At 37.6% G+C, this 25,990-nt stretch overlaps 2 protein-coding genes across 3 annotated transcripts in view; both read right to left on the bottom strand.

Annotated features, from left to right (window-relative positions):
• Positions 1 to 242: 242 nt before the first annotated feature.
• Positions 243 to 6,396, bottom strand: CAMLG (calcium modulating ligand). The gene is made up of 3 exons (XM_057540395.1): positions 6,062 to 6,396; positions 4,022 to 4,482; positions 243 to 311 (listed from the first exon to the last, which is right to left on the bottom strand). Exons 1-3 carry the CDS (start codon positions 6,231 to 6,233, stop codon positions 243 to 245), a joined length of 702 nt encoding a protein of 233 aa, XP_057396378.1. The 5' UTR covers positions 6,234 to 6,396.
• A 4,120-nt stretch (positions 6,397 to 10,516) lies between these two features.
• The window catches only part of SEC24A (SEC24 homolog A, COPII coat complex component), a 62,285-nt gene continuing 46,811 nt past the window's right edge, over positions 10,517 to 25,990 (bottom strand). For both annotated transcript variants that reach the window (XM_007172160.3, XM_057540220.1), the window contains 7 exons: positions 24,026 to 24,136; positions 21,883 to 22,058; positions 18,185 to 18,322; positions 15,568 to 15,672; positions 15,153 to 15,245; positions 13,884 to 13,987; positions 10,517 to 13,462 (listed from right to left, as the gene is read on the bottom strand). In XM_007172160.3, the coding sequence (XP_007172222.2) occupies positions 13,348 to 13,462; positions 13,884 to 13,987; positions 15,153 to 15,245; positions 15,568 to 15,672; positions 18,185 to 18,322; positions 21,883 to 22,058; positions 24,026 to 24,136 (842 nt within the window). In that variant the 3' untranslated portion in view covers positions 10,517 to 13,347. The remainder of the gene's footprint in view (positions 13,463 to 13,883; positions 13,988 to 15,152; positions 15,246 to 15,567; positions 15,673 to 18,184; positions 18,323 to 21,882; positions 22,059 to 24,025; positions 24,137 to 25,990) is intronic.

Here is a 25,990-nt window from a genome sequence, read left to right as displayed (position 1 = left end):
TTGTAAAATACGACAAAAATGTTATGGCAATGTCATATTGCTATACAAGTTTCTAATTACTTACTTTCTGAACTGAACTTATTACAAACAGAAACAAATAGTTTGAAGATCTGCACTTGTGAGCCAATCACTCTTTGAATAGCACTGATTCAGACCATAAGTATAAGTAATTTTTTTTAAGTTCTTAAAATCATCTAGTTGTTAATCTAAATATATCACCATAATTCAGAAAAAAATTTAATTTACCTTAGAAAATATTTGTATAGTCCCATGTATGCGAGTTGTAAAGTAAGAAATGGAGCAAATATGGACTGTGAAGACAGAAGATAAAGTTACATATTTCCAACATAATCGTTCAAATCACAATAAATCAAACTAACAGCAGTTATAAAATTCCAAGCAAAAAAACTGTAATAAAATATTTAATTTTAGTAGCTGAAAGGATTCTTGTTTCTGCAAATGAGTGACAAAAATAAAGAGATTTGATTTCCTTAACATAAAACATGTTTCTCAAGTCAAGTCACATTCTTTCAACATCCCCCAAAATTCCCTCTCTCTTAAAAACTTACCTTTTAAATAATTTAAAAGGTAACTTCTCAGCGGTGATTTGATGTATAATCATCGTGCAGTAACATCTCTCTCAACTAGAGGTAATTAACTGACAATTTGAAAGCATACCTAAAACGCTCAATACGCAAAAGAGATGCCATACATACCTCACTCACACTTCGGGGCAAGAAATGAATTCATCTCTGGCCCTCAAATGACGAGGTGTTTGTTTTTTTTTTTAATAAATTTATTTATTTTTATTTATTTATTTTTGGCTGTGTTGGGTCTTCGTTTCTGTGCGAGGGCTTTCTCTAGTTGCTGTGAGCGGGGGCCACTCTTCATCGTGGTGCGTGGGCCTCTCACTGTCACGGCCTCTCTTGTTGCGGAGCACAGGCTCCAGGTGCGCAGGCTCAGTAGTTGTGGCTCACGGGCCCTGTTGCCCCGCGGCATGTGGGATCTTCCCAGACCAGGGCTCGAACCCGTGTCCCCTGCATTGGCAGGCAGATTCTCAACCACTGCGCCACCAGGGAAGCCCGAGGTGTTTTTTTTTTTTTTTTTTAATTATTAGCACCTTTAATTATTATTTATTTATTTATTTATTTTGGCTGTGTTGGGTCTTCGTTTCTGTGCGAGGGCTTCCTCTAGTTGCGGCAAGCGGGGGCCACTCTTCATCGCGGCGCGCGGGCCTCTCACCATCGCGGCCCCCCTTGCTGCGGAGCACAGGCTCCAGATGCGCAGGCTCAGTAGTTGTGGCTCACGGGCCTAGTTGCTCCGCGGCATGCGGGATCCTCCCAGACCAGGGCTCGAACCTGCGTCCCCCGCATTGGCAGGCAGATTCTCAACCACTGCGCCACCAGGGAAGCCCCCCGAGGTGTTTTTATTACAGATAAAATGGCTTGGTTATCTCACTTCTCACACAAAAAAACAGAAAAGATCAAAATAATACCTAATTTACATTTATTTCTAAAGTTAAAATAGGGAGTGAAGGAGCAAATATTACTAGATGGAAAAATAGTGAGAGCAGTGATTAATAGCTGAAAATCTGACAACAACAACAAAAAAAGCCCAGAAAGCCAAAAAACCTCACACAAAATGAGGCACAAAAATAGGACATAATTTTAAAAGCATGGAAGTACAGAGCCCCTTAGATAAGACAAAAAAAGTAGCTATACATCTCACTAAATGCTGAAAGCTATGATGCTAATTTATCATCAGGAAAAAAAAATATCGAATCTGTTCAACAGATTCTCTTTAAGAAAAAACTGGCATAAAAATAGACTTTTAGGGAATTTGTTGGTGGCACAGTGGTTAAGAATCCGCCTGCCAACACAGGGGACACGGGTTTGAGCCTTGGTCCGGGAAGATCTCACATGCCGTGGAGCAACCAAGCCTGTGTGCCACAACTACTGAGCCCGTGAGCCACAACTACTGAGCCCACATGCCACAACTATTGAAGCCCACGTGCCTAGAGCCCATGCTCCATAACAAGAGAAGCCACCGCAATGAGAAGCATGCACACCACAAAGAAGAATAGCCCCCACTTGCCGCAACTAGAGAAAGGCTACGTGCAGCAACAAAGACCCAATGCAGGCAAAAATAAATAAATTAATTTTTTTAAAAAAAGATGAGAATTTCCATTAAAAAAATAGGCTTTTAAAGACGTTTTTTCTGGGCTTCCCTGGGGGCACAGTGGTTAAGAATCCACCTGCCAATGCAGGGGACACGGGTTCGAGCTCTGGTCTGGGAAGATCCCACATGCCGCGGAGCAACTAAGCCTATGCACCACAACTACTGAGCCTGTGCTCTAGAGCCCGCGAGCCACAACTACTGAGCCTGCATGCCACAATTAGTGAAGTCCGCGTGCCTGGAGCTTGTGTTCCGCAGCAAGAGAAGCCACCACAATGAGAAGCCCAAGCACCGCAATGAAGAGTAGCCCCCGATCGCCCTAACTAGAGAAAGCCCGTGTGCAGCAACGAAGACCCAATGCAGCCAAAAATAAATACATAAAATAAATAAATTTAAAAAATAATAATTAAAAAAAACCCTTTTTTTCTTAATAACATAAACCTTAATTATCTGAAAATTTACTTATGTGGCTGGTACTTGGTAGGTATTCTTAAAATGTCTACTGAATGGAAATACCTCAAAGAGCAAGACACTGTTATGCTTTTCTTCTTTCCTCCACATACTATGAAACAAAAGGACCAAAAAATCCCAACTTTCACTGAACAGCCATGGCATATGAAGGTACAACAAAAATGAACTGCTGGGGCTTCCCTGGTGGCGCAGTGGTTGAGAGTCTGCCTGCCGATGCGGGGGACGCGGGTTCGAGCCCTGGTCTGGGAGGATCCCGCATGCCGCGGAGCGGCTGGGCCCGTGAGCCACAATTACTGAGCCTGCGCGTCTGGAGCCTGTGCTCCCCAACAAGAGAGGCCACGATAGTGAGAGGCCCGCGCACCGCGATGACGAGTGGCCCCCGCTTGCCACAACTGGAGAAAGCCCTCGCACAGAAACGAAGACCCAACACAGCCACAAATAAATAAATAAATAAATAAAAATTTAAAAAAAAAAAAAAATGAACTGCTCCTATGATAATACTACACTATAAAATGCAGAATGCCTTCTGAACCATAAAAAAATTACATCACATTCAGGACCATAGGAACTGCATTTTAATATTTCAAATTTGAAAAGTGGTGATTAATATATAGTATATATAGGTAATTTACCCTTTGGTTTTGGAATCAAAGTGCCTGGGTTTAATCCCAGCTGTCACTTAGTAGTGTGACCCTGGACAAATGATTTCACCTCTCTGAGTCTTCATTCCCTCATTTATAAAACAGATTCAAATGATACCTGGTTCACTCGGGGCAGGACAGGAAAAAAGACGCAGACATAGAGAATGGACTTGAGGACACGGGGAGGGGGAAGGGTAAGCTAGGACGAAGTGAGAGAGTGGCATGGACTTATATATACTACCAAATGTAAAACAGATAGCTAGTGGGAAGCAGCCGCATAGCACAGGGAGATCAGCTCGGTGCTCTGTGACCACCTAGAGGGGTGGGATAGGGAGGGTGGGAGGGAGACGCAAGAGGGAGGAGATATGGGGATATATGTATATGTATAGCTGATTCACTTTGCTATACAGCAGAAACTAACACACCATTATAAAGCAATTATACTCCAATAAAGATGTTAAAAAAAATGATACCTGGTTCATAAGGATGAGGTTAAATGAATTAATATATGTAAAGCACTTAGAACGTTACTTAGCATGTAGAAAGATTTTAGCAATTATTATCAGGCTCTGTATTTAACCAGAACACCTCATTCTATACCTAAGGCGAATAGCAGTTTATAACACATCTCCAAACATCCACACGAATCTGGTAAATATTAAGTTACTGTTGGCAATGAATCTTACAAAAGCACTCATTATTATCATCAATTTGCATTTTCCACTGTTTCTTACCAAATATTTGCAAACAAAAGCTCTGACTCCAAAGGCAAGAAGAGCACATCCCACCAATCTAAATATTCGAAAAGAGTCAAATTCTTCAGTTGTATTTCCATCCTCTTGGTTGGGTTTTTCACTAATCAACTGTTTCCTTAGCTTCATTGCTTCTTCAAATCTGGAGAGGTACTGTTCTAGGCCATGGCGAGAACCCCTCTGGACAGTGTCTGCTGTCAGGTCTCCTCTGTTGCGCTGCCGGAGCTCAAGGCTTACATCGAGACTGCACTCCGGAGGTTTAATGAAAGAGTCCAATTTGTCTCCCAGCTGAGTTCCCTTTACCTCGGCCACACCACTCTGCTGGTCAGTTGTTCCTGTACTGACCGAATCACCCAGCACTACTCGCTTTGAAACTGAAGGAATGGTGAGGGAGTTCAGTTTATCACTGTCCTGCTGCTTTGATTTTGTTTGACTTTCTTCTTCTGAGAAAAGAAATTTAGAAGCCTTAAGTATTACATACTGGCAAACACCTTTCTTATTAGTATTTAAAAATATGCCACTAGAGCTAGAACTTCACAGCCTCTGAATTTAATTAATACTGATTCTTCATGAGACAAACTAGTTCCTTCCTCTACACACTCAAAATGTCAAAAAGAGTATTCCTTCAGAGGATATACCCCAAACTTTGGGGGTAGAAGATAACGCTATTAGACAAATTGGGAAAGACAGTTAGGGGTGGAGATTTTTTAAAATCTGTATTTTTAATATTACATTTCTGAATCCAGAGTCCTGTCAGCATAGGGTGTGGCATATACTACAGCTACGGTTTACGTAATCCTTCTACTGTAATCTGGCAGCGATTAGCAGGTATTTAAGCAGTTTTAGGATGCTGTTCTGGTTTAAAACAAAACAAAGGGAAAAAAAAACCTTTAATGACAGATAAAATAAAAATTTCAAAGCAAAATAACAAAGTAGACGTTTTGGGAAAGAATAAATATTCTACTACTAATCATTAAAGGGGAAAATGTGTCTTCTAATGATTGTTCTAGAATTTGAAATAGGGCTCTTACCTCTCTTGGCAGTTTTCAGTCGCAAACCTGTTAACTGTCTAAAAGTTCAGAGCTATGTATCTAAAGCCCCACAGAGCAGAAGTCACAAGGATCTAAGGAACGTGCAATCAGTGACTAAAGGCCAAATATTAAAGGCAACGCTCAATGGTAATTTAGAGAACACTAGCTCATACTGAGTGTAAATATTCACATGAAAAAAAATTTTAAGAAACTCATTGTACATGTCATTGGGGGAGAAATAAGGAACTCTCTTCAGTGTTAAATGCAGTTCCCGACATCACTCACATCAATCTCAGCACACTAGGAGATAAGGCCTCAGACGGGCATGTCCCACTTGTTGGGTTTCTAAAAAATGGTCCCTCCAATTTTTTTCACCTGTTTAAGAAGGCCTGTAGATGACAGTGTGGAGAGCACCGAACACAGACACTAGGATTTGACCGTAAGAGTCTCTGATCCACGTAAGAAGAACCAGGGGGCAGTTCAGTAAAGACAAGCTCATGCAGGCCGACAGAATTACAGCCAAAGGCAAAAGAAGGTACAAGCCAGGGAAGGCACTGGAAGGGAAAGCATTTGTAAAGGAAATAAAGGCAGGCAATCTTCCCGACGGGCACAATAGACAGAGCAGTCTGGGGATAAAATGTGCGCCCTTCAAGAGAGGCGAGGGAGTGGGGAAGGAGGAAGGGGGCCGTCTCAGGGTAACTGGGCAGAGGGCACCACGGCACAGGGTCTCAGGAGCGAGAGTTTCGCAGCCGGCGGCGGAGGTGGGGACAACCTAAGGGCGGAGCCCCCGGAAAACTGAGGCAAGAGACTAGAAACGTCGTGGGGTTAAGAAGTGAGAACTGAGGATATCATCAAAGGGATGGGGCCAGAGGGGAGGTCAGAGAGCAGGGTTTGGTCAAAAAGGTCAGCAGGGTGGAGGAGGGAAAGGAAGAATGATCCCGAAGACTCAAAAGGGATGGGCAGGAGACTGTGGGGAAACGGAGGTTCTCACCGGCGCCGCTCCCCGGCCTGTGAAAGCCCATGATTCGGTTGATGCGCTGTTCCGAGTTCATGAGCAGCTTTCTCCGCCGCAGCTCGGCCCGACGCTGGGAAGCCGACAGGCCTGAGCCCGCCGGGACCCCCGGCCGGTCCCCGCTGTCGGTAGCGATGGTGACCGATTCCATCTTCCCCTCCACAATCCGGGAGTGGTGACGGTGACAGCAGCGGGAGCCGCGGCGACGAAGAGTCCTGACCGGGCCGCAGGGCGAGCGTCTCTCTACCTCTGTGGACCCGCCCCCTTCCCTAGAGCTTGGCCGCAAATGCAGCCTAAGCACGCGCGCCGCCTGACGGGACCAAGCGCGAGCCTTGCGCCGCCATCTTGAGTGAGGGCATCGCTGGAAGCTTCAGTTCCTCCCACCTGGGCTGGCCCGCGTTGCTCCTCTCCCGCGCCAGCGGAACCCGGGGGCCATCCCTCTGAAGTGAAGAAAACCGGCACCTAGCCTGACGCACGGAAAACGTATGGGACCGAGGAATAAACTCCTCCCACCTGGTGCCAGGAAGCAAAATGGAGATTGCAGCGGCAGGCACTGGTTTCCAGTGATCTTCTTCGGCCTCGCTTATAGGCTTCGGGAATGCGTAACTCCGAGAGCGACGCGTTAGGGACCCTTGCGGTTGGGATTTGTTATTGGTGCTGATTCCTCATCTTTAGCAGTGCTACTACCAGATACACACCTGGTTCATTCCAGGCTTTCCTCATGTCTTTGTTCAAGACTTTCCCAGTGAAGCCTTCCCTTTCCGTTCTATTTAAATTGCCGCCCCCTCTCAACACTCCTTATTCTCCTTATCTGCCTTTTCTCCTTAACAGTTACAACCGACTCGAAAGCTGAATGTACTTCTTGTGTTTATTATCTGCTTCTTACTAAAATGTAAGCTCCATGAAGACAAGTAATGTGTTTTGTTCACGGCTGCAACTCCTAGAACAGTGTGAGCGCTCAACAGGGTTGCTTTATCCGTTAGGCCATGGTGAGGGCCCACAATAGGGGCCCAAGAAAATGTTTTATTTTGAATTTTTTTTAATGGAAGTATAGTTGATTTACAATATTGTGTTAGTTTCAGGTGTACAGCAAGGTGATCTGGTTATACATATTGATGTATATGTATGTACATGTCTATGTTCTTTTTTAAATTATTCTTTTCCATTATAGTTTGTTACAAGATATTGAATATAGTTCCCTGTGCTATACAGTAAACCCTTGCTGTTTATCTGTTTTATATATGGAAGTGTGCATCTGTTAACCCCATACTCCCAATTTATCCCTCCCTTGCCCTTTGGTAACCATGAGTTTGTTTTCTTTGCGGGTCTGTTCATTTATTTGAATTTTTTTTTAAATCAGAAGAAAAGTGTAGTAATAATTTTTGTATAATGATGAATCCAGCCTGGATTGTAGTCATTCTCATACTAACACAGTCATAAAATATAATTTTAAATATGCTTTTATAGAGGAAGGAGCCCACGAAAGCAAAATATCTACAGCCCACAAAAGTCATAATGCAGCCCTGGTGCACAGTAATGACTAAGTGAATGAGTAAATGAATGAAGGAATTGAATCCCTTGTCAACCCTTGCTGAGAGGACACCATGGCCAGTTCATACCTGAGGCTGCAGGGGGTGAGGCAGCCTAGTGTGTCCCCTGCAATGAAGCCTGCTCAAAGTCAGCAAGTGGGTGAAACCCTGCTTAGGTAGAAGGTAATAAAATACTATTTTTAACTGTTGGTCACCTGACCCTGCCTCAGACAGAAAAGGATTTTGAAAAAAAAGTGTAAAAACAAACAGCAACTTATCTTTTGGGTTCAACAACGTAAGGAGCTCAGGTATAAACATTGAACATTCCCCCTTGATTGGATAGCTAAATCTCAGGGACATGCCCTAGCTAGTAATTTTAAAGCATTAGAAAAGGTTTCCCTGCATATCTGTACAGATCTACATCTCTGAGGCCCAGACTGTGCCTTAAAAACTTCTACAATTGAAATAATTAAGTACTAGTAATAAATGTGCAGAACTTGATGAGGTAAAATCCTGATGAGTCAAGACCAAAAACAGTTCCAGGGTAAACAAAATATTTTTTTCACTTGAGATAGCACATAGAAACCAAATGGATATTTTGATTCTTTAGATAGATGTGTTGATGTATGATGGCTGATAGAGTCAGGTAAGAATTTAAAGTGTCAAGATTTCATATTACATGCTTACTTATTTCTGGGAAACCATTTCCCTATGGGGTTTCCATAGTTATTAGATTTCCTTGTGCTTCTCAGTGGTATATGATTCCTTGCTAAATGACGTGCATACTTAACGATTCTTGTCTTAATTTTTATCTCCCTCACTATAGACTTTACAAGGGCAAGCCCACCTCCATCTTTTTTTCTTGTGTGTGTGTGATTTTTTTGTTTCGTTTTTTTTCCTTTAAAAAATTTTTAAATTTTTTAAAATTATTTTTTTTTCCATTTTTAAAAATTGACCACTTTGCCCCATGCGATTAAATTTACCTGAATAGTTGCAGAAATTTTTTTTGTGCCAAATCTTGGCATTTTCAATGAGCTTTACGTATAATTTTTATTTGATCCCAGCATTGTTTAGGTAGGCTAATATTAATACTTTATTGACAAATTGTAGCTACAAACTGACAAATATGTATGAACATATTGAGTCATAAGTAATAAAAGTAGAATTCAAATTCTGGGGTTAAATATAGACAGTAAGTTCATGCTTGGACACCTCTCTACTACACATAGCAATCAGTAACAGTTAAAAACATAAAGGGAGGGACTTCCCTGGTGGTCCAGTGGTTAAGAATCCGCCTTCCAATGCAGGGGATGCGGGTTCAATCCCTGGTCGGGGAACTAGGATCCCACATGCCACGGAGCAACTAAGCCCACGTGCCACAACAACTGAGCCCACGCACCGCAACGAACATCCCGTGCACCGCAACTAAGACCCGACGCAGCCAAATAAATAAATAAATATTATATCAGAAACAGCACAGTGGAGCTAAAGTCAGGTGCCTGTTGGGCTGCAGATCCAGAAGCAGGCAATGGTAGCACATTCTATGTGTAAGAGGACCTGAAAGTGCTCCACGTGAGACAAAGGGATGAACAGGACAAACTCGCTGCTTGAGGTCTGCCCTCCCTGAAAAATATTCAAAATATCATTTGCTATTGGACTTCAGCTTAATAAACAGAGAGGCAGAAGAGAGGGCAAAAACTAGACTTCCCACTGTTGGTGACTGGAATGGTGATATCCCCAAATCACTGGACAGGAGCCCTAAAACACCTCAATGAGCCCTAGTTTTGGGAAAATGCAACTAGAAAACCCATAGACAGGGAGGGGGAAAGCTTGGACAGAGAGAGATGTGCTAAAATGAAAATAACAACCCTCCCTATCAAATAAGCCTAGAAACCCAAATTCTAACAAACATGAAGAAATACACATTTAAATTTTGCCAGCCAAATTAAAAATTGGAATTCACTCCAGAAAGAATTTTATAGAACAATTTTAATACATTATTGAACAAAATAGGCAGAAATTAATCAAAAATATTTAGTTATACAAATATAAAAATCAATAGATGAGATTAAACTCCAACTGGACATAGTCACAGAGGAATTAGTCACAAGAGGAATTCTGGAGACTTCCCTGGTGGTCTAGTGGGTAAGACTCTGCACTCCCAATGCACTCCCGGGGCCCGGGTTCCATCTCTGGTCAAGGAACTAGATCCCTCACGCATGCCACAACTAAGAAGTCTGCATGCCGCAACAAAGAGCCCATGTGCCACAACTAAGACCCGAGCAGCCAAAATAAATTTTAAAATAAATAAATATATAAATATTTTTTTAAAAAAGGAATTCTGAAGGTAAGAAAAGAATAGAGGGAATGACAGAAGCAAATATTTTAAGAGAAAATATATGTCAATTATACCTAAATTTTAAAAATAAATAAAAATTTTTAAAATAACTGAGAATTTTCCAGAATTGAAGATAGACAAGGATCTCCAGATTAAAGCATGCTCTGAAAAGCAAGCAGGGTAAACAGTAAACTCAGAGTATTAAAACTATAGAATATTAAGGATAAAAGAAAAATCTTAAAAGCTAACAGATTATCTTCAAGTAAACAACAATTAGACTTACAGTAGGCATCTTATCAGTAACAAAAGGGTCCACAAGACAGTGGAGTAGTATCTTAAACATATTGAGAATAAAGAAATTGAAAACCCTTTCAATCTAGAATTTTAAACCTAGCTGTTCTTGAAGAGTGAGCATCCAGAATTTGGATTATGACTTCCCAGACACTGACTCAGGTTTAAAGAACCTTCAGCAATAGTTTTCCATTTACTTAATTTGGGTGCAAAACATAGCACTACTCAGTGACTGTCAAGTTATTCATACCAATTTAAATAACTAATCACAGTATGTAAGCTCTTTCAATTAACTTTATTGAATAGCCAAATTGATAAGTTAGCACAGTTCAAACGGTTATTTGCATGGGTTACAAATGACTTTTTTTTTTTACAGGAATAAAACAGTGAAAATTACAAACTGTAAAAAGGAAGACATCTTGTCTCTAACGTTTCAGAGAAGCAAGGTTTAACACAGCACATTGAAGATCAATACATTTTTGAATTTGAAAACAAGAATTTAATGTTACAATATTATACACTACTTTACAAAATTAAAATTTCTATATAAGGATTATATTTGTAATAGTTAACGAAATCTTGAAATCACATTTGGTGGTCCCCTAGATAATAGCTGTTATTCATCTTTGATTAGAAGAAAATCTTTTATTCTAATTATTGTAAAACAGTCTATTAGACTCAATATATTACATTAAATTAAAACAATAAAATATATGCAAACTAAAATAAATGCTACAGCTTGAGGGAATATTAATGTGCCAGACTTACAGAAATGTTATTTTAAAAATCCTAGAAATTAGAAAAATAGAGTACTTTTTATGGTAGAACTGCCATGCTCAGATTTAAATAACAAGATTGCCCTTGTCAGTTATTTTAGTAGTTGCAGATCTGTAGAAAATTCAAGGATCTTTCATAATTTACAACTACAATAAAAAAAATATGGCATAGTGTAAATATTAGTTGCTTTACATCAAAAAGTAATACAAGATGAGATAGCAGGTAGTGCCCTATTTAAAAAAAAACAAAACTAAACAACACATTCAATATTGCAAAAAATAACTGCTTAATATCAATATCTCCAAAAGTTTCATTCATTCCCTCATTACTGGGAGAACAAATATTGTGAATCCTTACTAAAGTTATGTTTTTTATGACCTGGCTATTATAAAATTATTCTGGATTGCACATGTTATGCGATATCTAAAATAATTTTTTAAAGTAAATTTGTGTAATACACTAACAAAGCATGTTGTAATAACAAGAGTCATACGCACTTAGGGATAAAAGTGAGGCACAAGGAAGATTATTGTCCCTAGGAGCACAAACTTTTCCCTCTGGAAGATTCTTAACTACTATTAAAAAAGAACCTACGATATCAACATTTAAAATTCACATTATGAACAGAATTTTAGTTATTTTAAGAAACATCAGTGCATAATAATGACTTTCAGTTTCTTCAGAAGAGGGGAAAATATAAATGTATTCTAACCAGCTACAATTTGAAAATTGCTTCCTAATAAATGAAGCAGCTTTCAAGAAAATTTCCAGTTCAATGTACCACTTGCATACTGAAAATAAACCTTAACACTGCTTAAGGGACATAATATTTTTATAGAACACAATTGTTTTGATCTTGCTGGCAAGCAGTAGTATATACTCTAGTGGGACCTGTTTCTTCGCTACCTCAAAACAATTCAGTTAAAGTCAGCTCATATTGATGTAAACCTGAAAGTTACTATTTCATTGGTGATCATATGAGATCAAGATTGTAAACACATTTTTCTAACCCATTAAAACAAAGAAACAAAAATCTTTTCATCAAGTACTACTCATGAACAACTTTTACTTTAAGAAGTTCATATAAGACAAGATCAATCTGTGAAAACTGGACCAAACTCTTTTAAAGATATTCTATCACGGCACTTTAAACATACAGATGTATAATTTACCTATTTGTAAACAAAATTCACTGAATAGTTTTGACTATAATATTTCTCTGGCCAAATCAAAAAAAGCAGTGTCTTGAGCATGTTCAGAAATCAAGTTTCTTTTGTAATTTTCATATATCAGATTTGTATAATCTTAATATCCACTAAACCAAACTGGCATTCATGCTTTAATTTTTAATATCCAAGAATAAATCTTATGAGCAGCTTCCAATTTAATTATTAAACACCTTTGAAAAATGTTACTGATGCATTTGAGACAGCATTTAAGAAACCTTTAATTTTTTTCATTCATACTCATTTCACCAATATAATGCTTTTATTATACATCACAGAGCAAAAATGTACCAAATAAAACCCACTTAAAGGATCAAGATAACTAAGTTTCTCATCTCCTTATTATCATTGCCAGTCCCAACGTATTTATGAAGACAGCTCAGATTCTTTTCACTGCAGAATAAGACAGTGTGTCCAACCAAGTCTTCTGCAGTCAAATCAGAAAACCACATATAGTTTTCACTTCAAATCAGTGACTTTGTTCTTCAAGTATAGAGAATACTGACAGATTTTAAAGCTTGACTGTATCACTTGTCTTCTCAAGCTAGACTAGAGTTAGTTTACTCTAGTTTTAGTTAACATAATGATCCTTTTTCTTCCTTAAAAAAACAATTGTGGGGGATGGATTCTAGTTTTCTAACGTATTATTTACTTAAGAAATTTTTTGATTTTAAAAAGATCATTATCAATGGATTTGTAACTTCCCTGCAACACTTAGTCTTGTGAGGTTTTAAATGTAGCAGCCAAAAATTCAGAAAAAAATTAGAAATATACATTTGGAACACAGAAGTCTTTATTTTACAAACTGTACTTTGCCTCTGTAATACTGTCTTATTTCGATCCATAACAACTCAAACATAATTGGCAGCAAAGGAAAAAAGGTATCCAATCATATGTAGATACATTTTGATTTGAAAAATACAGTATTTCAGAGTTGCATGTTTGCTGTGTTCCTTTATTTGCTATAGTTTGTTGAGATCACAGTGAGAACATATAATCATCACATTAGTCCACAAACCTAATAGGAAAGGAAAGTATTACACATTTTCAGGTGTTCTGCATTATTGTAACTTTCCTTAGAAATTACTAAGTATCTTCATTTGTTCATTTATTCACTTGCTGTTGTATATGCAAGAGGAATTCATAATATGATAATGCAGATTCTGTTCTGTCTTCTACCATGTTTTGAAGGAAGTTTGCTTTCATTGGACTCTCATCCCTTAGGAATAAAAGACAAATATTTACATACGTTAGACAAAATGTAATAGTAACATAAATAGTGGATTTGTCACAAAGCTTTTGATACACATTTTGTTAATAACTGGATATAAAGCATAACTTAGTACTATTTATTAAAAAAAAATTTTTTTTCTATATTCTTCTAAACAGTTTGCGGGAATTCCCTGGCGGCCCAGTGGGTAGGACTTTGCACTTTCACTGCCGGGGCCCGGGTTCCAACCCTGGTCGGGGAACTAACATCCTGTAAGCTGCTCGGTGTGGCCAAATCAATCAATCAATCAATCAATCAATAAAGAGTTTGCTTAAGCAAAAGGTCACACATATTTGAGTCACAAGGACTCAAAACAGATCCTTGCAAGGCCAAATTGTTTCACTATCAGTAAATGACAAATTCAACTTACCTTATTACATAAAGTATTGGGTAAAATGGTCTCTGTTCTCTAAGCCAAGAGATGAAAGCTATTGTTCTGGCAGATTCTGGTGTATCAAGTTCTGGAAGGTCTGTCTATTAAAACAAAAACCAGCAACATCCAACTTATTCTAATCATCTACAGTGTTTTTCAAACTTCATCTTGTATATGAATCACCTGGGGAACTTGCTGAACTGCAGACATTGATTTAGGAGGTCTGGAGAGGAGCCTGAGATTCTGCATACCACAGTTTTCTAGTAAGGGGTTGGAAACTTCTTAAAGGGACAGATAATAAATATTTTACATTTGCAGGTCATTTGGTCTCTGTTGCAATTCTCAACTCTGCCACTGTTCCACTGAAGTAGCCATAGACTATACATTATAACATCTAGAATTAACTGATCCATTCAGGCAGTTATTACAAATATAACCATTTCTTATCTCCTCATTACCTAAAATGCCTAGTCATCCAGACCAGCCATTAAGCTACTGCTTATCCTAGATAGAATCCTGACATATATGTCTTTTAAATATATAAATCTCCTAATGACTTTTATAAATGAAGTTAAACCCATAAATATGAAAAGATGCTGACATAAAACATATTCCAAAGCTGGTGACAAACTGAGAGTTGAAACTGAAAAATGTGATGTGAAATAAGACCATGTTATAATTAATTCTAACTTTAAAATTCACAGCTATCCAAATGGTACATAGTTTCACACAGGCTTTCTCACGTGTTATTTCAAATACTCCTCCATAAGCAATAGCATTCTTATTTTACAAACGAGGCTTGACCAGCTTTGACAAACCTGGTCAAGTCCAGGTTAGTGACTTGACCAAGGTCACAGAGCTAGTGACAGAGAGTCCACTATTACATTGTCCAATAATCAATATAAATCCAACTGACACTGGTCACAAGTCATTCGCTTGTGTGGAAATTAGCTTAGTTCTTACTCCAAAGCAGTGGTTAAAAGGACCCTGCCAAAGAACAATGAAATCACTTGCAAAAACACAAAACAGAAACAAAAGAGCCCTAACACTAATGCCAACAGCAGCAAACTTTTTTGGCCATTAACTAAATTCCTTACTTTCTCCCTAAAATAGTACACACACATAAGAATAAGTCAGTCAAAGATGCAAAATAACCTAAAGAATGCCTTTAAAATATAGCTATGATTTCAAAATAGGATGTTCATGCTTTGCCACATTTGAAATGCCTTTAAGCCTACTACAATCACTATAATTACATAATCTTACCATAGTCGGTGGAATTAATGCATAGTTTTCAACTCCTAGAACTTGACTGAGAAAATTCTGTCCACAATTTCTTCCAACCCAAAGCATTAGTACCTAGGGACGGGAAGAAAACTACTTTGAGATGTAGTTTAACAGTGAGCTGTTGACTTACCTTTAACCACTGACTATGTTTCAAAAGATCAGAAAGATGAGTATGTTTACTGAGATTGTACAGCCTTCAACTGAAGTAATGATTACTATTTACCATGATGAGACATTTTATGCTTGGCATGAAAGGAGACTATGGAGGGAGAAGTGGCTAATACAAAAATATACAGATTAAATAGCATATAATCTGTTAAGGAAGAGAAATATTAAGTGGAATGAAGGTAATAGTATGCAGAGAGAAGAATCCAGCACAGTCAAGACTACTCACAGAGCCTGCATCCATGAGGAAAGCTCCATCCCTGCTCAGCTTCTCCACTGAAAGCTGAAGAATAGGTGGCTGAGGTATAGTGCGATCATTGATGTTGACAGCGCCCTAAAGAATTAAGCAAAAGATTAAAGCTTTTAATCATGTACCACAATGTTCATTGCAGCAGTATTTACAATAGCCAGGACATGGAAGCAACCTAAGTGTCCATCAACAGATGAATGGATAAAGATGTCGCACATATATACAATGGAAAATTACTCAGCCATAAAAAGAAACAAAATTGAGTTATTTGTAGTGAGGTGGAGGGACACAGAGTCTGTCATACAGAGTGAAGTAAGTCAGAAAGAGAAAAACAAATACATATGCTAACACATATATATGGAATCTAAAAAAAAAAAAAAAGGTTCTGAAGAACCTAGGGGCAGGACAGGAATAAAGACACAGACGTAGAGAATGGACTTGAGGACACGGGGAGGGGGAAGGGTAAGCTGGCACGAAGTGAGAGAGTGGCATGGACATATATACACTACCAAATGTAAAATAGATAGCTAGTGGGAAGCAGCCGCATAGCACAGGGAGATCAGCTCGGTGCTTTGTGACCACCTAGAGGGGTGGGATAGGGAGGGTGGGAGGGAGATGCAAGAGGGAGGGGATATGGGGATATATGTATACATATAGCTGATTCACTTTGTTATACAGCAGAAACTAACACACCATTGTAAAGCAACTATACTCCAATAAAGATGTTAAAAATAAATATATAAATAAATAAAGTAAAAAAATGATTAAAGCTTTTAGATACAGGTAATAGGGAGCCACAATTAAACAAACAAAAATTTTAATGAGTGTTACCTCTGAGACTTTGGAACTTATTTAGGTAAATCACAATTATTCATATTTAAATAAAAAGAAGAGGAAGAAATAAGTATCACTTATCTAAACAAAGTCACCATGAATCCCAATAAAGCCAAAATAATTTCTGATCTTAATTATTATTTTAAAAACTAATACAATGCAATCAATATTCACGTATCCCAAATGGATAAATGACATTAGTGAGATCCAAATAAAGTCTGGAATTTAGTTAATAATAACAGATGATTGCATGGCTTAGATCAATGTACACATCCTGAGGGAAGAGTAAGTCTAATGCAAATGAGTTTTTAATAGTTCTCTCCAATTTAATATTTATTAAGGCCAGAAATGGAAGGTTTTCATTTATAATTGAGTATAGTACTGCCATCATAAAACAAACACACACAAACACACACCTTTAAATATTTATAACGATTCATTTTTGACCAAAAGTTGATTTAAGTACTAAAACTTGGTACTTAATTAACCTTATCTAAAGAAGAAAGTAAATAAAATACTGACCTGTCAAGGGGTACTACCTTGATAAGGCTTTAGCTCTACCAGGAACTATTAATCACAGCACCTTAAGACCTCTGGCCTTAGGGTGTGTGGGCAGCAAGAGAGACTATAACTTAAATACAGCCATTCAGAAATTAATGTGAACTAGGAAAAGAGAGCCTTGTCCTTCTCTGGTGATAAAGATGGGAAGCTATCAGTGGCTCTGTTTTCTAGTCTTGTAGAAAAGGCTAATCTGAAAGAACGAGGCAATGCTAGAGAGTCTATGAATCTGAGCTAGACCTGAGTTTAGTTATACCCTAGCCTTTCGTGTGGTTTGTGTTTGAGTGCCACATCAGTCCCCTTTCCTTCCTAAGCTTACTTGCAAAAAAGAGAGTCCTGATAAATACACCACCGAAAGTCCTAGTAGTGCTTGTCTTTGAATGTATATGAGTGATTTATTTTTCTTCTTTCTAGTGGTTTCCATATTATACACATCTAATATATTGCATTTGTATTTTTATGTTAATTTGCCTTTTTTTTTAATGTGAGAAAAAGATAGGTCCAGTTAGTTGAATTTGTCAAACACAGGATTAATCTTGAGTTATTATTTTTGTAATACAAACTAATAATGTCATCAACAGTTTTCATTTGCTAAAAAGTTACCTCAAATTTCACAGGCAATTTCTCCTTTATTATGCAAGGTATCCTAAAATCTTTAAACTCCGAAAAGGTTTTAACCAAAATATTACTTCCAACATATATATCCTAATTTGATCACAATGTAGGAAGAAAGGTTATGATTTAACATTTTCATGCTTGTAGCTTTAACTCAGGTTAATTTCCTATCAAGGGAAAATAATTTTACAACTTAGATAAATATTTTCTCTTTAATTCAGGAACACCATTACACTAAACATTGACCTGAGGTATTTAAATTAAGAGTAATTTTACTCTAGGGATACTCCTTTCAGATCAATTTGCTTAAATAAATAAATCATAGGTTGCTCTGGTCAATCTGACAATCTCTTCATTTACTTAGATCTGCTCTAAAGATGTGTCTTAAATAAACAGTAAAGCTTATTATTTTAATAACTTAAATAAAGGTACTATTTTCAGGAGCTTCCCCAAACCAAAATTTCTTTATATAGGAATAAAATGAAAAGCTTTAAAAAAGAAAACACCTTTCTTCATTGCTGCAGTGGATTCAATATAATTAGGCTTATAAACCTTCAAGTAAAAGCAACTAAAAATGAATCAATCTTACCTCATCTGAGAGATTGTCAACTCTATACAAACTGGGATGAGTTGTGAGCATAAGGTAAACCAAAGGCTGATTTTTCACTTGACACATAGCAAAAATGCGTTCATCTAGACATGCATTTGTCCCAGTCTGAAATGATTTCTATAACAAAAAAATACACCCCCATTAAAAAAAAGAAAAGGTATTTAACAAATACATAAAAAATTTTGCAAATATCAGTTGTTAAAAGAATATCTTCAGACAGAATTAACAAATTTACCGTTAATTATTCTTTCAAAAATGTATCTTGGGACTTCACTGGTGGCACAGTGGTTAAGAATCCGCCTGCCAATGCAGGGTACATGGGTTCAATTCCTGGTCCGGGAAGATCCCACATGCCGCAGAGCAACTAAGCCCACAGCTACTGAGCCTGCACTCTACAGCCCGCAAGCCACAACTACTGAAGCCCGCACACCTAGAGCCTGTGCTCCACAACGAGAAGCCACCGCATGAGAAGCACGTGCACCACAACGAAGAGTAGCCCCTGCTCACCACAACTAGAGAAAGCCCACGTGCAGCAACGAAGACTCAACGCAGCCAAAAAAAAAAAAAAAAAAAAAAAAATATATATATATATATATATATATATATATATGCCTTAATAAGTCACACACATCTATTAAACTGTGGCTATATCCTCACCTGAAAGTCTTGACAAATTAATTATCTGACCATGGCAAAGTCATTTAATCTCTCCAGCATTTGTTTCCTAATCAATGAAATCGATCTAAACACTCTATCTACCATATAGCAATAGTGATGTAAAAATCTAAATAACATCGCAAGAAGGATAAAGTTATATTGCAGACGACAAAATAAAGACACGTATGAAATATAAAGGACCAAAGATCTAAGTTTCTGTAAAAGCTGGGTGATGATTAATGGTGGTTAACTATCCTTGTTTCTCCCACAGTTAGAGAAATTAAATAATGTAACAAAGCTCACAAATCAATCAGGAAAATTAATAATTTGAAGACAACTGCTTAGCAGAATACAGATAATAAGTAATTGTGAGTTTCAACTGGAATATTAGCTCCATGAAGAATAATGAAGTTCTGAGGTAAGGTTTTAGCCATTTCTATTGATGGAAAGGAATAGAAAGAGGCAGAGAGATAACAGCAGTGAAAGTATGCCTTAAAACAAATGCACTGGGACTTCCCTAGTGGTCCAGTGGCTAAGACTCTGTGCTCCCTATGCAGGGGGCCTGGGTTCAATCCCTGGTCAGGGAACTAGATCCTGCATTCCACAACTAAGGATCCCGCATGCCTCAACGAAGATCTTGCATGCCGCGATGAAGACCCAGTGCAGCCAAATAAATAAATAAATATTTTTTATAAAACAAATTAAAAAAACCAAATGCACTGACTATAAATAAGCAAGAGAAAAGGTTCTTAAAGAAAGAGTACTATGGGAAATGAAAGAAGTTCCATTTATTCATTCAAAAAATATCTACTGAGGGCCTACTATGTACTAAGAACTGTTCTAGATGCAGGGACAAAGTGGTAGACAAACAAGTTAAAACTCCTTGTCCTTGTGGACAAAAATCCTAGTAAGGGAGAAGTAAATAATAAACAAGCAAAATATGTGGTATTTCAGTGTTAAGTGCTATGGAGAAAAACAAAGGAGGAAAGAGAGATAAAGAATGTCAGGGTGAGATGGGATGAGAGTACGGCATATTAAATGGGGAGATGAGGGGAGGCAGGCCTCAGTGAAGGACAGCATTTAATGAAAGACCTGAAGAGGGAAGAGCTCAGATTCTTAAATGTTAAAATTTAAGTATTTATGTAACCTCTGTGCATTTACATTATATTCAGAAGTGGAAATACATAATTTGAGTTAAAGAAACTAGAAGTAGATTCAAAAGCTATTTCTATCAATGTGTAACAGGTTGCCCTTCTTGCCTGGAAGAGACAACATACACCTGACAGGCCAATGCTGGAGTTCAGAAAGTATACAAATTGACAAGAGCAGTCCTTAATTCATCCTGGAATCTGGGATGGTTCCCCAGGTGATCTGTTAACATGAGCTTTTTAATAAACTTTTATAAGGGAAAGTTATACTAAGTCTACAAGTTTAGACATTTTTTTATTAACTGAAGTACAGTTAATTTACAATGTGTTAGTTTCAAGTGTGCAGCAAAGTGATTCAGTTTCCTCTTTTTCAGATTCTTTTCCAGTATAGGTTACTTTTTTATATATATAAATTTATTTTATTTATTTATTTTTGGCTGCATTGGGTCTTCATTGCTGTGCGCAGGCTTTCTCTAGTTGCGGCGAGCGGGGGCTACTCTTCGTTGTGGTGCACGGGCTTCTCATTGCGGTGGCTTCTCTTGTTGTGGAGCACGGGCTCTAGGCACGCAGGCTCAGTAGTTGTGGCACACGGGCTTAGTTGCTCTGCGGCATGTGGGATCTTCCTGAACCAGGGCTGGAACCCGTGTCCCCTGCATTGGCAGGCAGATTCTTAACCACTGCGCCACCAGGGAAGCCCCGTATAGGTTATTGTAAGATATTAAGTATAGTTCCCTGTGCTATACGGTAGGTCCTTGTTATTTACCTATCTTATATATAGTAGTGTGTATGTTAATCCCAAACTCCTAATTATCTCCCCCGCAATCCCCGCTATCCCCTTTGGTAACCATGTTTGTTTTCTAAGGACATTATATTTTGGACATTGGAAAAATAAGCCTCCTCCACCAGGCTAGAGCTTCCTTTTTTTCTTTTTTCAGGAGCCAGGGGTATGGGCAGAAGGTAGGCAGGGGAGACAAATAAATAATAATATAAAAAATTAAAAAATAAATAATAAATATTTTTTTTAAAAGTCCTCTATAAATAAATATATGCACAAAGAGCTACCAGGTCACAGAAGGAAAGGCAACTGCCAGAGAGACGACATTTGAGCTCAAAGACAAGGATAGGAAAGCATAATGCAGATCATGGAAATAGGTACACATGTATGAGAAGGCATCTGTAAGATTAAGGAATGAAATGTGGGACTTCCCTGGTGGCGCAGTGGTTAAAGAACCCGCCGGCCAATGCAGGGGACACAGGTTTGAGCCCTGGTCCAGGAAGATCCCACATGCTGCAGAGCAACTAAGCCTGTGTGCCACAACTACTGAGCCCGTGCGCCCAGAGCCTGTGCTCAACAAGAGAAGCCACTGCAACGAGAAGCCCATGCACCACAATGAAGAGTAGCCCCTGCTCGCTGCAACTAGAGAAAGCCTGTGCGCAGCAACGAAGACCCAACGCAGCCTAAATAAATAAATAGTAATTGCATTACAAAAAACAAGAAATGAAATATGGCTGAAATATTGTAGGGAGCAGGAAAGCATCATAAGAAGAGTCTTGTGTGTGACTTGTTGCTCTAGCAGTAAAATATACAGTTCCTGTTTTGAAAAACTGGAAAACTGATCATTTGCATCTTTGATAACATCAGTGAATACTTCATCAGTGAGCATCTCTTACAAAGAAAGCACATACTTTAAATCAGTATTTTGTAAATTTTTTTGATTACAAATCCTTTAAGATACAATAGGAGTTAAGGTCCCTGTCCTCAGAAAACTTAACTGATGTAAAGTTATATATACAATGTTTAGTGGTTCACAGGACAAAAACTTTGGCTGTTGACATTTTCACTGTGTTAGTTTCTGATTCTGATTCTTTTACCTGTTTAAGGAGAGCCAACACAAACAGTGGGAAAAGCCGCAAAGAAAAAGGAACCATAAGTCCATGCTGCTGGTTACTTAGGACTGAAGAACGATAAGCTGAAAGAGAGTCTATGACAGCATTCACTAGGGCGTCCCGAGCATCACTCAGACTGGCAGTCACAGACCTGTCAACAGCTAACAGAGGTTGAGGTAGGGACAAAAGAGAAAAAAGATAGAAGTTTAGCTACCCCACTGTTAAGGAAAGAAAAGTTTTTTTTAATTATACAAATTCTCTCTCAAGTTATTACATACACAAGGAACCAAACATAGCAGTTAAAAGCACACACTTTGGAAAATCAAACCAACCTGTGTTGAAATGTTGTTCTGCTATTTCCTAGCAGTATGAATATTTGGCAAGTAATTTAACCTTCATGAGCCTCAATATCCTTACCTGTAAAATGGGAAAACTGTATTTCGCCAAATCTAAGATGTTATTAATTGTAACCCACCATTTTATTTTATGTATCATTGAGAAAGAAAAAACTCTGCAATTAAACACACATGCTTTCTTAACACAGAGAATTTTAATTTCATAATTATTGAAAGAACTCTTGGCTATTTAGATGATCTTCATCATCTGTCATGCCACTATTTTATGCTTTTCTTTATACTCAAAAAATTTCTTCAATACTAAAAACACTATAATTGTTTTGAAGACTTCTCAAACTACTACGACACTCAATTCATGTGCTATCAAAAATACACTCAATGGGGGCTTCCCTGGTGGCGCAGTGGTTGAGAACCTGCCTGCCAATGCAGGGGACAAGGGTTCGAGCCCTGGTCTGGGAGGATCCCACATGCCGCGGAGCGGCTGGGCCCGTGAGCCACAATTACTGAGCCTGCGCGTCTGGAGCCTGTGCTCCGCAACAAGAGAGGCCGCAATAGTGAGAGGCCCGCGCACCGCGATGAAGAGTGGCCCCCACTTGCTGCAACTGGAGAAAGCCCTCGCACGGAAACGAAGACCTAACACAGCCATAGATAAATAAATAAATAAATAATTAAAAAAAAATACACTCAATGAAGTGATGTTATTAATTGCTATGACCAAATTTGTACACAAGCAAGAAAGAATGAAGACTACTGTTACCTGATCAACAGTAACTCTAAGACTCTATCAACTGAAGACACCCTGATTTTAAAGATTTTGACAAAATGTGAAAAAAAAGTGCCTATTGGGATCAACCAAATTTAATAACAGAACTAATATTTGTTGTGAAGATTTTTTTAAAATCCACAAATACTGCCTGATATATAGTTGTTACTGAAAATAATAATAATCACACTGTTACCAAAACATACCAGTTCAACAAAATATAAAGGCAATGACCCTCAAATTTCTTAGGTCACAATTTTTAACTTTTGACAACACATGAGACTAAAGTGAGGTTAGAATCTTTACCATGTTCCATTAAAGAAAAATTTTCCCAATAGGAAATTCAAGAAAATAGGTAATTATTCCTATTATAGGCAGATTTGAGTCTGAAGTAAATGGACCCACTGGTAGTCATCCCTGAAGGAGAAAGGGAGCAAGAAACAAAATGATGTTAAGCTCTATGTATTTGAAAAAAGGATCCAAAAAAAAAAAAAAAATCCAAGAAAGCAACTCTATCTGAGATGGAAGACATTAAGGAAAACATGGTTATTTAAGTCCACAGCAGGCAGATTGTGAGGCAGAAAACAGTTTAGTGGTTGCCTAAGGCCAGTGAGGGAAGAAGAAGGGAGTGAGCAGTAAGTGTTAATGGACATGAGGTTCTTTCGGGGGTGACAGAAATGTTCTAAAACTGGATTGAGGTGATGGCCACACAAATCTGTATATATATACTCAAAACAATGGACTTGTATACTTAAATGGGTTAAGTGATTGTTGTATCACTTGTATCTCAATAAACTGAAACTACATTTCAATAAAGCTGTTTAAATTAAAAAAAAAAAAAAAAAAAAGGATCAGGTTATCTGCAGCAGATCCATTTACTTAGCAGGCATACACCGGATCCAAAATATTGAAATCGTAAAGTTAATTATTTAAAGGAAAACAAAACTATGTGGATATTTCAAATGTTACTACTTGCAATATATTTGCAATAGGTGATAACAATTCTTACCCATATTGGCCAATAACCCTGAAATTGCTTGAACATCAGCTCCAAGAAAGACTTCATTCAGAGTTGAAACTACTGGCAAACACAAAGTATGAACACGAATTCTTCTTTCACCTTTGGACAAAACACACAAATGATAGTGAGGGACAGCACTATAAAAAAAGTTTGTATTAAAGTTACTCGGAAAAATCAGTTCTTTTCAATTTGGAACCAAACAGGGTTATATATAGTAAGCAGGGACAGTATCAAAACTTTAATTCGTGAAAACTCTAAAGCATTATTTCTTTTATTTTTTTTTACTACAAAATTATTTTTCTTCAAGGTATTACTGAAAAGACCACAGGGATCATATCCAAATGATGGTAACATGCTAGCTTCTTAAAAATTTCTTTTCTGAATTTTTTGGTTACTTTATCCTTTTTCGCAAAAACAATTTTGGGAAAATATACATACTGTAAAACAACACTACTCCAAGATGTGTTCTAGAGTTTGTTTTGGTATTTTAAGTCCAGAGAAATTTTATGTTTCTTTTTAATCACAGGAAAAAAATTTAAAAGAAATAGACTAAAGCCGCTCAGCACAGCCAAATTATAAACAAACAGACAAACAAACAAAGCTTTCATTAAAAAAAAAAAAGAGAAAGAAATCAACTAAAAGTCACAATACTTCCTCTTTGGTAATTACCCACAACAATAAAAATCAATAAATACAAGAAACAAAAATGAAAATCTTTTGAGAGCCATAAAATATCAAATATCATGTCAATCTTTAAAAAATTTCTAATGAGCAAGACCTTGAACAACAAAGACAAAGAACAAGTAAAAAAACTAGAGAGGATATCTACACTACAACCTGCAGGGACACATGAAGACTAACGAAATTGTATCTAGGAGGAGCTCATACCAATTATTTTTAAAGAGAAGAAGTGATATCTACAAAAAAGGGTAACATTGTTTAGTGCTTCTAGTCTAGATAAAAACATTCATAACTAAAAGAAATAAGATACAATATTCAGCCTATCATATTGGCAACAACAACTATTACACACATAGATACAGACACACACAGATACACGCACACAAAATCAGAGGCTGAAATGAAAAGGGCACTGGATGGGACTACAAATTGGTAAAATATTTCTGAAAAGCAATCTGGCAATACCAAGATTTTTCTAAACAGTTGATCTCTATACTTTTTATTTCCAATCCTAGAAATCCATCTTAGGGAAATTTTCAGAAATGACAAAGATTTGTGCACGTGGATAGATATTATAATCACATTTTCCATAAAAACAAAACATTAGAAATAAACTAAATTTCAAATAGTAAATATATAAAAAGATATCCAATGTTAGTTATTTGGGAAACATGCAATAAAAGTGATATCATTATACTTTAGTAAAATGGCAAAACAGACAAACAAAACAAACAGAAAACCTCAAACCAAACACAACAAACAAAAACTAAACACTGATAACAGCAAATGCCGGTGAGGATGCAGAGCAGCTGGAACTCTCATACACTGCTGGTGAGAATGCAAAATGGTACAGCCACTTAGGAAACAGTCTGGCAACTTCCTAAAAAGTTAAACATAAGCTCACCATACAACCTAGCCATCCGTCGAAAACACTAAAAAAGTATTAACCGAAGTGAAATCACAATTTATGCTCACACAAAAATCCACATGCAAATGTTTATAGGGGCTATATTTGAAACTGCCAAAAACTGGAAACAACCCAAATGTACCTCAACTGGAAAGTGATTAAACAAACTGGGTACAATGGAATACTACTTAGGAATAAAAAATAACAACTACTGCTGGATGAAACAATATGGATGAATCTCAAATGCACTATGCTAAGTGAAAGAGCCAGATACAAAAGGCTACCTACTATATAATTCTATTCACAAGACAGTCTTACAAAGGCAAAACTACAGGGTCAGAAAACAGATCAATGGTTGCTAGGGG

This window comes from Balaenoptera acutorostrata, chromosome 2, assembly GCF_949987535.1.
Source record: "Balaenoptera acutorostrata chromosome 2, mBalAcu1.1, whole genome shotgun sequence".
Classification (NCBI taxonomy): domain Eukaryota; kingdom Metazoa; phylum Chordata; class Mammalia; order Artiodactyla; family Balaenopteridae; genus Balaenoptera; species Balaenoptera acutorostrata.
Note: the sequence above shows the minus strand (reverse complement) of the source record. Positions and strands in the feature narration are given on the sequence as shown.